At 48.0% G+C, this 13,535-nt stretch overlaps 1 protein-coding gene across 2 annotated transcripts in view; it reads right to left on the bottom strand.

Annotated features, from left to right (window-relative positions):
- The window catches only part of si:ch73-22o12.1 (nectin-2), a 31,419-nt gene extending 18,098 nt beyond the window's left edge, over positions 1-13,321 (bottom strand). Inside the window, exons 1-5 of one of the 2 annotated variants that reach the window (XM_023988864.2) lie at positions 12,993-13,321; positions 12,287-12,595; positions 12,007-12,124; positions 11,493-11,641; positions 187-4,969 (exon numbers count right to left, since the gene is read on the bottom strand). In XM_023988864.2, the coding sequence (XP_023844632.1) occupies positions 4,383-4,969; positions 11,493-11,641; positions 12,007-12,124; positions 12,287-12,595; positions 12,993-13,269 (1,440 nt within the window). In that variant the 5' untranslated portion in view covers positions 13,270-13,321 and the 3' untranslated portion in view covers positions 187-4,382. Of the gene's footprint in view, positions 1-186; positions 4,970-11,492; positions 11,642-12,006; positions 12,125-12,286; positions 12,596-12,992 lie in introns of those variants that run through there. The other variant, XM_023988865.2, reaches the window with a different exon arrangement.
- Positions 13,322-13,535: the final 214 nt, after the last annotated feature.

Genomic DNA, 13,535 nt, shown 5'->3' with positions numbered 1-13,535 from the left:
GCACTCTTGACAATGAACAGTTTTATCACAACCGAAACGAGACAAACAGCAAGACTCAGCACCCTCCAGGGTATGCTAACATGTTACACTAGCTAACAGAGAACATTGATAATAAATATACCCAGATACCGARATTAAATTACTATTTATATTCCTTCTATGTACATATACAGAGCAACAAGGTCATTGTTTCAAAAATCAAGAACATTTTAATTGCAACCAAATACAAAAAAACAACAAAATAGAAAGACATGACAAATAGTGACAAATTCTAAAAGGTTTCTTWAAAAAAATAAAACAAACAAGTTCAGAGAGCGGTGAATAAAAAGCAAATTTTGTGATAAGATTGTTGAGTGTGCACTGTACAGAATGGTGCACGGTAAAAGCACATTAAGCCTGTTTTGGCGTAGTAGTCACAGCAAAGCAGTCGAGAAATAAAGCACTCCAAAAACATAAATTARAAAGCACTGCAATAAGAGATAAAAAGATAAGGACTTGTAAAATAAGCATTGATACAGAAGATAATAAATCCTTCATGCTTGGCGCTGAGAAATAGAACATGTGACACCATAAATTAGTAATTCTTTATTTTTCTTTCCACTAGATACTGTATTTATATATTTATACTATGTACACGTCAGGGGGGAGCGATTGAGACGACAAGGAAGTTAAGGCTTCGATTAGTCATCAGTGTTTAGAGCCAAAGGAGGAATGTGGATTATCAACAACAACTAAATAACCTAACGCTGTGTTAGCTCCAGGTCAGGAACATTACGTCAACTCTCTAAAAGCATTTTTATTTTAAAACCTTTGTGCCAGGCAGTACAAGCYGAGGTCAAGAGAAGTAGATTCCCAGAAAGCATTTACTTAAAAAAATWAAAAATAAATGTTGTAAAAGATTGGCCAATTGGGTATTTATTTTATGAAAGCTTTAAAAACACAGCCCTCACAGAGAGAGAGCAACAGTACAGATGATTCTCAGAAAGTGTTCTCAGAACACATGTTCCTTAAATCCCTGACAGTGGGCAAGAGGAGTGTGTGTGTGTGGCTCTCTCCCACTCTCTGAAGAACAGAAGGGTCTGTGAATGTTCTGACAGAGTTCGGACCACTAAGTGTTTGTGTGCGTTTGGGGAAGTGTCTCTCCTACTAGTTACCCCTTTCTGTGTGTGTGTGTGTGTGTGTGTGTGTGTGTGTGTGTGTGTGTGTGTGTGTGTGTGAGTGAGAGAGAGTGAGATCAGGCTGCAGGGGACAGTGTACAGTAATGTTTCCTCTAACTCCCAAATGCTAAGAGACAGAGGGGGCAGGAAATGGCCATTCGGGTTACACACCCTGTGGCACTGACAGATGTCCCAAAGCCTCTGAGCCACACACACAGCGCTGACTCAGAAACCACACAGATCACTGCCTCTGTGGGAGCTAGTCTATCTGAAAAATAGTATGTGTGTTTATGGGTGAAGGAGCAGGTATCTTAAGTATGTTGATTGAGTTTAGTGAACCTGCCAGTCCAGTTATTTCAGTTATCAACCTGGCTGAAAAACATTTCAACTATTGTTCTTGAGATGAACTAGACTCACCAGTATTTAATAGCTGAAGATGTGCATCTTATACCTTTTCATTGAAGGGTTGTCTATTCAAGCAGTTACATTCGGAGTACAGTATTATTGGCTCTGATTGAACTTTGACCTTGGCCAAACTAGGAAGTGAGTTCCACATGACACCATTGACTATACAGCAATAATTTACACTGATCAATATCCACATTTTTTCCACAGGAGTTCGACAAGAAAAATAAAGATCCGTACATATATAGTATACAGATACCTCACACCAAAATATACATACAACTTTCTCCCTTCCCTCCCTCTTCACTTCACACTTAAGGACATTATCAATATTTCTCCAGACACACTTTATCACCTTCATACAAATATAACTCGTGGGCATATCCTGTTTTGGTGTTACACACAAGTGCAAAGATTGGAGATACGTGTTTCTTAGTGGTCATTATAAGTAGTTCACTACAGGCCTCTACGCTGACCTTTTTTAGGAGCACGTGTGTGGCTAAGTTGAAAAATGTAGGCGCACACAAAGAAATTTAGGAGCACAGTGAAAAATATTTGAGGTAATAAAGCTAGAATTCTAAATTTGTCTAGGCGCACCGGTGCTCCAAAATAAAGATTCCATTTTGCCAAGCAAAATACTTAGGCGCATATGAAAGTAAAATGGTTGCACTGTAGAGCCCTGCTCCCTGCATGTGTACTGTATCTATAATGTTTATGTAAGCCAGAGTTTCGGCCTATACTGAGGACTGACAGACTTAGGCTATCGTGTTATCAAGTGCTGATGGTTAGGCGAGTCGCAGTGGGTCAGTATCTATCCCTTCCTCCCAGTCTCCCCCCTCTCTGTCCCTTTCTCTCCCCCACACCAAGGTCAACAGCCACCACAAGAGTTAACGTCATCCTGGAACACTGTGTGTGTAATATGTGCGTTTCTCTGTGACCCCATGACCTTTGGCTGGCCGTGACCCAGAAACAGACCCAGGCTTAATGGGCCAATCAGGTGCCTCGCCTGGTCAGGGCAGCCAAGGAAACCCCACTGATTAACCAGGGAACACGATGAATCACAGGGGAGTCATGAGATAGGAATCGTTCAGGGATTGATTCAGATCTGGGCTATTGAGGGTAGGAAACTAAGGCTCTTCAGGAAGACAGCTGGTCATAGCCTTCCAGTGGTCATCTGTTTGCCTCTAGTGATGTATAATAGTTGTACATGGTGATATTGGCTTGAACAGCCCTMTCTTGTTAGAAAGACAAATTAGTCACTAAACTATCAGGCTCCGGTCTCTCTGAATCATGAAGGATTATACCCAGACCTCTGCTAGTCAATATAGGTCCTATAATAGGTCATGTGTATGCACAGAATCAATCAATGCATTTGACTTAATTTATATCTTAATTGGCTACAGATGCAAATATGCCATCATGTATTTGGATTTCTATATAACCTGACTAACCAACCTATGAAAGCTGAGATGTACAGTGAGCAGGGCATGACTCCACCATGGCTTTCTGAGTCAGGTCTGGCAGGAGGAAGGGGGTACAGTAAGTGGGGTGTTTGACACGTAGGGAGGGAGCCATGTAATACTCCKTCTGCTCTCCCTGTATCCCTGACCTCCACACAGCCCTGTGTAAATCACACACACACACAGGGTAGAGAGAGGTGATGGAGAAAGACTGGGGGAGGAGACGGGGAGAGAGAGAAAATGTCCACGTCATAACATCCAAGCGGTGGTCATTTGGTGTGCGTGGGCTAAGCTGAGCGGTGACTTCATGGCTCATTAGCAATCAAACTCTTAGYTGTCAGGAACACCACAAGAAGAGAGGGATCAAACAGAGGAGAGGGAGAACAGCCCTGCTGTTTGAGAGCCTTTCCTTTTTCTCSCTCTATCAATTCATCCTAATCCCTCTCTCCCCGTCTCTCCAGAGATGAGAACAGCTGTATGGTTCCCTCTATCAATCCCCCTTTCATGTACTCTTCATCTAGATGACTACCCCTCCTTCAGTAAGTTGTTTATCATTTCAGAATGTCCCAAACTAAATTCTGTGCATACTTCCAGTTGGTGGCACAATAGCAGAGAGAATGAGGTAGAAAGAGGAGGCCTACTGCAACATACAGACACGAGAGAGTCTGACATTCTACTTAACTACAACTACATCGACCACTTCCGCTGCCAAAGTTCCCCTTCCCTTCCCCAGTACTGCCACATACAGCAGAAACAAGGCTACTGTAGCCGGAACAAACGTTGTCCCACAGGAGAGAGACGAGAATAGCAGGGAGCAGATATCATCGTGACACCCCTTACATTGCTACTGTGCGTTTAGTGGAGATAAGAGTGAATATTTTCGTGAGGAGTTTCTCTAGCTAGCGAGGGAACGGCTGCATGGAGATGCCATTTTACCCACAAGTCCCTAACGCAATGTGTCTCTCTGGAGGCTTCAATCTCCAAGGTCCCTAAGCTAAGGAAAGGAGGAACACAACAGACAGAGCAGCAATGTGAGGAAGATAGTTTTAGGATTTCTTTTGTTTTGGTAGATAAATACCAAGTGATCCACTTTTCATATTGGGACCAGAGAAAAAGATTTGTCTTATCAATACACCAGTCCTCCATCTTGTTTCTGTACATTCCCTCCCACAGCCACGTCATCCAGTTCATCTTGCTCTCTCTATGGGCTGCATTGTTGGTCGTTGTTATTATATTTCAAATGATCCAACAGAGGAGAACCAAACACCACCAACTCCTCTGGAAGGAGGACATTTTCATTCATCCTTTCCTTCTTCCATCCCACTTTCCCTTCCTCCTCCTCTTCCTCTGCCCGTTCTTTCTACACGTACACGGCAGTCCGTGAGATGACCGACCCGTCGCGCAGAGACTCCATGTCGTCGTCAAGGTAACCGCCCATGATTCCGTCCTGGTCATGTGGTGGGCGGAGCTGCAGGATGGGCTCGCCCTTTCCAAAGTGGTCGTAACTCTCGTCGTCGTCCTCCAGTTGGTCAAACTTTCTCCGCTCCGCCTCGTCCAGCTCACCGCTCAGCAAGATGTCCTGCGCCGTGGCAACCCCCCCCTCACCATGCCCCCCCAGGTGTAGCGGCACGTGGTGATTGGCCTTGGCAGCCAGGCCATCATGGGCGGAGCCCTCCTTGTAGACGTAGATGGGGCTGTTGTTGCCGTCCGCCCCGTTGCCCCCGGRGCCAGCACCCGTCCCGTTCTTGCTCCCCTTCTTGCCGCCACCGAAGATGCGCGACTTTATGTCGTAGGAGCTGGGGTTTTGGTTGCCGCGGTAACCATGCTGTTGCCGGCGGCTCCGGGTAACCAGGACGGCAATAAGGGCGGCGACGAGGAGGAGGGCCAGAAGGGAGCCAATCACAGCACCTGCCACCACGCCTGCATTGGAGGGGACCACAGAGGGTTCTGTAGGAAGGGAAGGAGGGAAGGGAAAGGAGAGAGACAGAGAGAAGAGGATGAGACAGGTGGAGGAAAGCAGATTGAGAAAGAAAGCAGATGGAGGGAAATAAAGGGGAAATAAAGAGGACAAGAGGGAGAGAAGAGGGGTTGGATGATGTCAGCAGTCTGCACTGTATTCCATGTGATGTGTTTTTGCATGTGGGAGTGTGCGTGCTGAGGCTCTAACAGCAGTGTTTAACGTCACTGGAATTTCCTACTCTCCCTCTGAGCTGCTCTTGTCCCTATTCCCTCACAAACACCCTAATAAACGTCAGAGCAACACTATAACAAGGTCTCTGCAACATCAAGGCAACGTGCCAATGACATCTTCTCCTAAACAGTGTGAGGGCAGTGTGCAGGTTCTCTTTAGTCTCAGCCCCCTCACCCACAAAATAGCAGAACGACTGAGCAAAAACAAAAGACATCCTCTGGATGAACAGGTGGAGGCCATGCAGGAGGACAGGACAGGAGGATGATAAATGGATGGAGGGATGCAGRCAGGGATGAAGGAGAAGAGGATGCGGGTGGTGGTGACTGACAGAGCAAGACAGTAGAATGACAACTCCTGCTTCAAGCTACTATAATGTAAAACAGGAGAGTCAGTCTGCCCTCTCTCCCCTAGCTACTGAACACCCAATTGAGCTCCGTTGTATAAGCCCCGGACGGTGTGTGTGTTTTCCCTCAGTTTGGTCATATTGCAAGGCTCATGACTCCAGACACATCGGCTGGTGAGATTGCTAGTTATTTGCTACCACTCTCTACTTCCTCTCCCATTCTTCCTCCATGTCCCCAACCCCTCAGCCCTCCTCTCTCCATTTGTCTTTCCACACACTGCTCACCTGTACACGCAGAGTACGCTTGAGTGCTAGCGCAGAGGACGCTGGAGCAGAGGACGCTAGAGCAGAGGACGCTAGAGCAGAGGACGCTAGAGAGAGGAGGACGCTGAGGCAGGAGGACGCTAGAGCAGAGGACGCTAGAGCAGAGGACGCTAGCAGAGGACGCTTAAGCGCTAGGCAGAGGACGCTAGAGCAGAGGACGAGGAGCGCGAGCAGAGGACGAGGAGCGCGAGCAGAGGACAGCAGGAGCAAGGACAGCAGAGCGCTATCAGAGGAAGCAGAGCGTGAGTAGAGGAGCAGAGCGCGAGCAGAGGACAGCAGAGCGCTAGCAAGGAAGCAGAGCGCGAGCAGAGGACAGCAGAGCGCGAGCAGCAGGAAAGCAGAGCGGAGCAGAGGACAGCAGAGGCGAGAGAGGGACAGCAGAGGGAGCAGAGAAAGCAGGCGGAGCAGAGGAAGCAGAGGCGAGCAGAGGACGAGCAGCAGAGCGCGAACAGAGGACAGCAGAGCGCGAGCAGAGGAAGCAGAGTGCGAGCAGAGGACAGCAGAGCGTGAGTAGAGGACAGCAGAAGCGCTAGCAGAGGTAGCAGAGGTAGAGAGGACAGCAGTGTTGTGTCCCAAGGTTTCACTAAACAGCTTCCTGTAAAGGAATGCTTCCTCTCCCACGGTGTTTGGCATTTTAAACAGCATGGGACAAGCTCTCACCAGCATGATCACACACACCTTATGTTTTACAATCCTTGTGGGGACACAAAATGGATTTCCATTCAAAGTCCAATTTTCCCTAACCCTTAAGCTTAAAATAACTTTTGTCCTCGTGAGGATGTGGGAAATCTCCCCACCTGAGAACTTTCCTTACACACACACACACACAGGGGAGACACTTCTCCCAGTCAGACAGTAAACACACTGAGCACAACGCCTTGGGAAGAGCGGTACACAATCCTCTCAATGAAAAATGCACTCATATCTCCCTCGGTCTCACCCCCACAAGGTCAGCCCCCCCCCCCCAAATATAAATCAAATGCGTCAGCCAGAGAGCCACTCACAAAGTATAGACAACCAATCACTGTCCATGATGCTGAAATTGTCTATGCAGCTGCCTATCAAAACGATGATAGGTTACATGCCCTGGCACCACAGAAAGCCTATAGCTTTACTTAATGGATAAATGTTTATTTGGTCGTCATTTTCTCATTTTAAACCTAACATTTCACGATGCTATACACGTTGTCGTAGGGAGTCCATTTAGACTGCTGTCAGGGGGCAAGAAAGTCATTACTTGTTCAGTAATTAAAAGTTAGAAATTCAAACATTGCAGATGGTCAAATACATGTTTAATACAACAGCATACTAATCAGCAACCAATTGATGTTTTCATTTGATATACAACTGTCCTGTATATCCTAGCTGAACCTGCATGACATGAGCCATTCCTCGCACTCTCTCCCAGCTTGGATAGAAAGTTTTTGTGTGTAAAACCAGTCTTAATGTAGAGGCCTATAGTAGCTACAGTATGCGGCTGCGTCGGATTGCATTTTTGTGTGCAAATGTTCTCACCACGGCCTGTAGGTCCAGGTTACAGACCCGACTGTGTTCTATACTGAGTATTGACAACCCAGACAGTTTTTTCTGTGACATTGTGCATTATATGTCCATTGCGCTGCACACAATTTAAACTTAGTCTTGAATGGTGCATAGCAAGATAWACCAGAGATAAGGGACTGTTAATATTGCAACCACACAACTCAAATGACGYTTCACCAGWATGAACAAAATCACAACARGCTTTTTTTGTTTGAGCCCTCAAGGACTTTTGTCCGCTCAAGATACATTTATTTGCATCTGCCAACTTATTGGCTGTCCAGTATCCAGACGACCTGTCCCAGAGCTTCCTATTCAGTTCATCTCTTTCCGTAACCCGTTGAGTCCGGCAATTAAGGAGAATGCGAGAGGCTAAAATAAAGATGCTTTAAATCTAGCAGTTCTGCACCACCACTCCCTTCTGCCCAGTTCCCCTCTTGCTACGGCAATCAAGCTGTTTATAACCATTCCTGTAACTGTCGCGTCTGTGGAGAGATCGTTTTCTAAACTAAAACTCATAAAGACCTACTTAAGAAGCATTAGGCTCTCGATCCGACATACGTTTTTTAAACTCCTGAGTAAGCTCCACTCACTGCACTGGCGCCGTCGTAGCCTTGCCAACGGCATTTGTTCACCGATATCCCCTTATACTTTCAATCAGTTCATTTCTTTTTCAAGGCCTGAGGCACTTTGGTCAGTCACATTCTTGAAGGCCAAGAAACAAATGCTTAGCTTCCTAGTACATTAAAAAGATTCTTAATTACTTTTTAGAGGGTTACTGTCACAATTATTTATGTCAGACAGGCGCATGGGGCCCCAGAGCTCGTTGGCCCCCAGGGCTGTCCGGCCAAAAAGAAAGAAACAACCCCAGAAAGTACACTATGCATCGCTCAAGCACAAAAACCACTGGCTGAGGAAAATTATGCTTTTTATAGATTGCATCATGCACGACCATAAGCTCCAAGTAACCGCAAGTAATGAGAGAGATGGGGCGGATATAAAGCCTGCTGCCGCCCGCCTCCTAAATACATGCAGCAGCCCCCCAACGCACACACACACACACACACACACACACACCACTCAGTGGTGCATGGGCATATATTACATCACATCATGGGAGAAGACTGATTGGTTGGTTTCTTCACAAAGAGAGAGATGGTGAGTTAGCAGCAGTACTGAATGTGACTTATTGAATGGTCTGGATCAGACCATTTATACAGGTCTCTGGTCTTGATCATTTCTTACTGAGGGGTGGAGAGATGGCAGAGGGCAGTCAGGCCTGGAGGCTGGAGAGGAACAAACTACATTAGATCTGTCGCTCTTCTCTGTACGCATGGCCAGAGACAGACTGACTGACAGACCGGAGGAAAAAGGAAAGAAGGAGATGCATCCTCTGAAGGGGGGTTGACACCACTACAGGGGAATATGWGAAATAGGAAGGATGCAGGTTAACTCATTAAGAGGGGCTGATTTGGACGGGAATGGGGGAAACGGAAAGGACAAAGGTTTGTCTGAACAGGTGGGGAGGATTTTGATGTGACACCAGTGCATGGGAATATTGGAGAGACCAGCTCTGGAGACAGTGGTGATGGCAGAAAGTGGGTTAGCTAACTGCGGCGGAGCAGGATCCAGTGCAGAATCAGGGGAGCTAAGCAGTGATTAAGAGAMCAGGTATTTAAGAGAAGGGGAGACCAGCTCAGCAGGATGAAAGAGAGAGATAGGGTAAGGGGGATGAGAGAGCGGTATGAGAGAGAAAGGAAGGGAGATGGAGAGAGAGAGAATGGGATGAGAGGGAGAGGGGTGAGAGTGGAGAGAGGAAGAATGAGAGACACAGGGTGAGAGGGAGATAGAGGGGAAATGGAGACTGCCTCAGTGCTGTGGGCTGGTATTTGAGAGAGAGACAGAGAGAGGGGGTCACAGAGAGGGCTAACGGCATGTCTCTCCACTGAGCACAGATCAGTACAGCGCTGTAGGAGTCTGATAGGAACACTGACAGAGGACCGGACCAGGGGCAGAGACAACAGACAGATCCCAGGTCAGCTCGTAACCCTGGGCAGGGCTCTCTGCGTCAGTTGTCACACAGCTGGGGGCAGGACAGGAGCAGCAGCAGGACAGGAGCCTGCTCTAGCCTGGTCCAGACGCTGGCCATTTCACGGCCACGGCCCCTGTCAGCCCTGGTTGGACACAGCTCCACTGCATTAGCACTCCATCTGTATTCACACTACCTCTCTCTCAGTCTCAGTCTTTCTCTGTGTGGGCCTGCACTCAGTTCATTCATCCCCCTTTTTACTGTCTTTCTCACTGAGGGGGAATGACAGGAGAAAAGAAGAGAGGAGGGAGATGACAGGACAAGGGAGGGGAGTAGAGCTGACATGGTAAAAATCTGTCGTTCTGCTCCTGAGCAAGACAGTTAACCCACTGTTCCCAGGGGCCGATGACGTGGATGTCGATTAAGGCAGACCCCCGCACCTCTCTGATTCAGAAGGGTTGGGTTAAATGCGGAAGTCACATTTCAGTTGAATGCATTCAGTTGTATAACTGACTAGGCATCCACCTTTCCCTATAGCAGGAGAGAGCAGATGAATGGGGAGGGAGGAAGAAGGAAAGAATTTAGGGGTGATGGACCAGAGGAGAGAGAGGGAGGACAGGAAATCATTCTGGGAGACCGGAAAGGACAGCAGAGTTTATGGGAGACAGGATGGTGAGGGGGAGGAGAGGGAGGACAGAAGAGAGGGAGTTAAGGAGAAGCAGCCAGGAGCTGAAGCAGCAGAGGCCGACTGATCCGCTCAGAGAGGAGAGAGAGAGAGAGAGAGAGAGAGAGACTACACTACACACTCACAGCACTGTCAGCCTGCTCGCTCTCACACACACTAATCAGAGAGAGAAAATGGAGGGGGTGATAGTGGTAGAGAAGAAGCAGTGCCATAGATTCCCATAGGGGTTTTAAAATGGCATCTGCATCCTGTTCCCCTCTCACCCCCCTCCTTATTCTAAAAGCAGTCACTTTCGCTCTCTACCTTCTACCAAGCCTTCCCCTTTCTCACTCTCTCCATCTCACTCGTTCAATCACCCCTTTTTCTCCCCTCCTCCCACTACCTCCCTCCCCCCAGACCCTGCCCTGTACCCATACCCAGCCCTTTCTCCATACCCAGCCCTGTAAAACCCTGTGGGACTGCATGGGGACGTCCGTTATGTTCCAGAGAGATGCTAGTGGCCCATCAGAGAGAACACATTAGTACCATGGGAAGGTGAGGGACGGAGCGGGGGAGGTGAGGGACGGAGCGGGGGAGGTGAGGGACGGAGCGGGGAGGTAGAGGAGTGGTGGCTTTTAAAACATTCACTAGTGAATTGCCCTTTTTCTCCATTTGTCCTGCATTCCCCCGTGGCAGCACAAAACGACTTCAGGTAAAGTGCATATCAGGGGGGCGGATGTATTTTTTTATGAGAGAGAGAGAGAGAGAGATCAAGGTGGAACTCGTGGAGGGGATAGATGGACGGAGTGTTATTTATTTAAACGGCGCGGTCGACCAAACATCTCTTTCAAGTGGTGTAGTGGTTGTCTAGTCACAGTACACAACAAGGAGATAGCAAGGTTGAGTATCAGTCCAGTCCAATGCAAACTGTACACTCAAACAAACCCTGCCAGTGTGTGGAGACCTGAAACGGTCTCTGATGATGATGCAATCCATTCTACCAGTAGATGAACAGACGAGTAGAGGTCAAACATCACAGCTAGGATCCATAGGTATGAACAGAAGGAGAGGGTTGCATGCAAACAAGGAGGGATGGGTGATAAGGTTTCAAAGGGTAGAGGATGGATAGATGGAAAACCCAAACGGAGGAATAGAGGCCCAGTAAACTGCCCCCCAACCACTAACCCCAGGGACAGAGCATGCTTCTCTCCCTGACTACAGGCAAGCATCACCACACCCTCTGTGTGTGTGTGTGTGTGTGWGAGACCCAGCATGCCTGCATGTGTAGTAAGTGTGTTTTCAGGTGTGTGTCCAGGTGTGTTTGTAGCATAGCATGCACATGTGTATGATTACAGTCATTTCAGGTGTGTGTGGACTCACCTCGGACCATAACAGTGACCTGGTCCTTGCCGGTGCCCAGGCGGTTCTTGACCTCACAGACGAAGGTTGTGTTGGCCTGCTCGTCCACTTTCAGCACGGTCAGCACATTTTCTTTTATCTSCACTGTGTCTGGCATCTGACCAGTCATACTGGGGGTAGAGGGAGAGGAGGAGGAGAGGGTGGAAAACATAAGTATTGGAACCTGGCCCAGATCTCCCTACTTCCAAATGACCTTTTCATACCTAGAAAAACGTAATACAAGTAAGTGATTATGGAGGAGCCAGTTAGGACACTGCATGGCTTATTGTTTCTACTGGGGTTAAACTCCACTATGGAAAGTTACACCATTTCTCCATCATCAAGATAAGAGGCCAGTGGCTGTCGAGTTGATCATTATTATCAATACTATCTGTGGTTTATAGTGGCCTGTGGATAGAGTGATAATTAAAGAAGGAGAGAGAGAGAGACCGAGATACAGACTGACAAAGAGACCGGCCGACGGATAGATACTCACGTTTTCCATGTGATGGTGGTAGGAATGGGGTTGGCAGTAGCCTGACAGGTCAGAGCCACGTTGGTCCGACCCATGTACCAGTTATTATCATAGCCCACGATGGTCACCTGTGGGGGGTCTGAGAGAGAGAGGTTAATTAGTGGGACTTCCTACAGAGAGAAAATTATTATATTCGGATGCATATTCATGACAACATTAAAAAGGTCTGAGAATACGCTCTGCATGAGTAAGTGTGTGTGTGTGTGATACATGTGTGCACCAGTGTGTGCAGTGGCCTTACATTCGATGGCCAGTTTCATCAGGAAGCTCTCAGGCTTCCCCTGGGTTCGATGGGACACCAAACAGCTGATGTCTTTGCCATTGTCTGCTGCTGTGGGAACCAGCATGTACTGGCTGGATACCGTCACAGTGTTGTCAGCGCCCGCCGTAGAGGCGGAGGTAGCGTTGCCGTTGACAGCCGTCACCCATGCGATCTGGGCAGCAGGGCGACCGTCGGCCGACTCACAGCGGGCCACGACAACTGGCTTGGCTCCCGCGGCGACAGTGGAGGCTATCACTGTTACCCCGGAGGCAGAGTTCCTGGGTTTGGCTGATGAAGGGAAGAGAGAGAATAATTAATGAATACCAATATTGATAAACGACTAGACTGGCGAAAACAAGACAGACTAACTGTTTGTTCCCTCCCTCTCCATATGGCTGTTGAATGTGAGTAGAGCAATCAGGACAAGAGCCGACACCAAGCATGACAAGCAGCCGGATCAATAAACGCCAGAGGGGAGAGCGGGGAGCTGCGCCCAGGTTAGAGCAATGATTCTAACGCATTAACAGAAACACAATTGATCTGACAATACCACTTCTAATAGCAATTAAGCTGCATGGACAGGGTAGAGGTCGGAGGTGGCACGAGAGCACTTACACAGATACATAATAGAACATGGATACACACACACAGTCTAGGGAAACAGAACACACACAGACAGTCCTACCGAGCATGACGAGGGAGGTGACGCCCTGTTCGTTGCCGCTGGGGTAGGTGGCGTATTCACAGATGTATTTCCCCTCGTCAGTCATCTTGACGTCCGTGATCTGGATGGAGGGGTTGCTGAGGGGGGGGGGCTCCGTCGTGAAGCGGACCCGCCCCTTCAGGGGAGATGTGGGGTAGCTTGCCCCAAAGGTAGGGTGGTACACGGCGATGTTGAGCCGCTCGCCCTCCTTCGGCTCATAGATCCAGGACACCTGCGTAGTAGAGTCAAGTTCATTCATTCAAATATTACACAACCTGTCAAATGGGGAAAAGGGGTCAATAAATAACAGCGACAGCTTACTCTTTTCTTGTGAACATGTATTACAATCTTTGATTAGATCTTTTTATCCTTATTCTTAACTAGGCAAGTCAGTAAAGACAAATTCTTATTTACAATAATGCGTCTACCAAGGGAACAGGTGCTATACTGCCTTGTTTCAGCAGGGCAGTAACGACAGATGTTTTTGAACCTTGTCAGCCCGCGGATTCGATCTAGCAAACCTTT

This window comes from Salvelinus sp. IW2-2015, linkage group LG6.1, assembly GCF_002910315.2.
Source record: "Salvelinus sp. IW2-2015 linkage group LG6.1, ASM291031v2, whole genome shotgun sequence".
Lineage (NCBI taxonomy): Eukaryota > Metazoa > Chordata > Actinopteri > Salmoniformes > Salmonidae > Salvelinus > Salvelinus sp. IW2-2015.
This window is presented reverse-complemented; position numbering and strand designations above follow the sequence as displayed.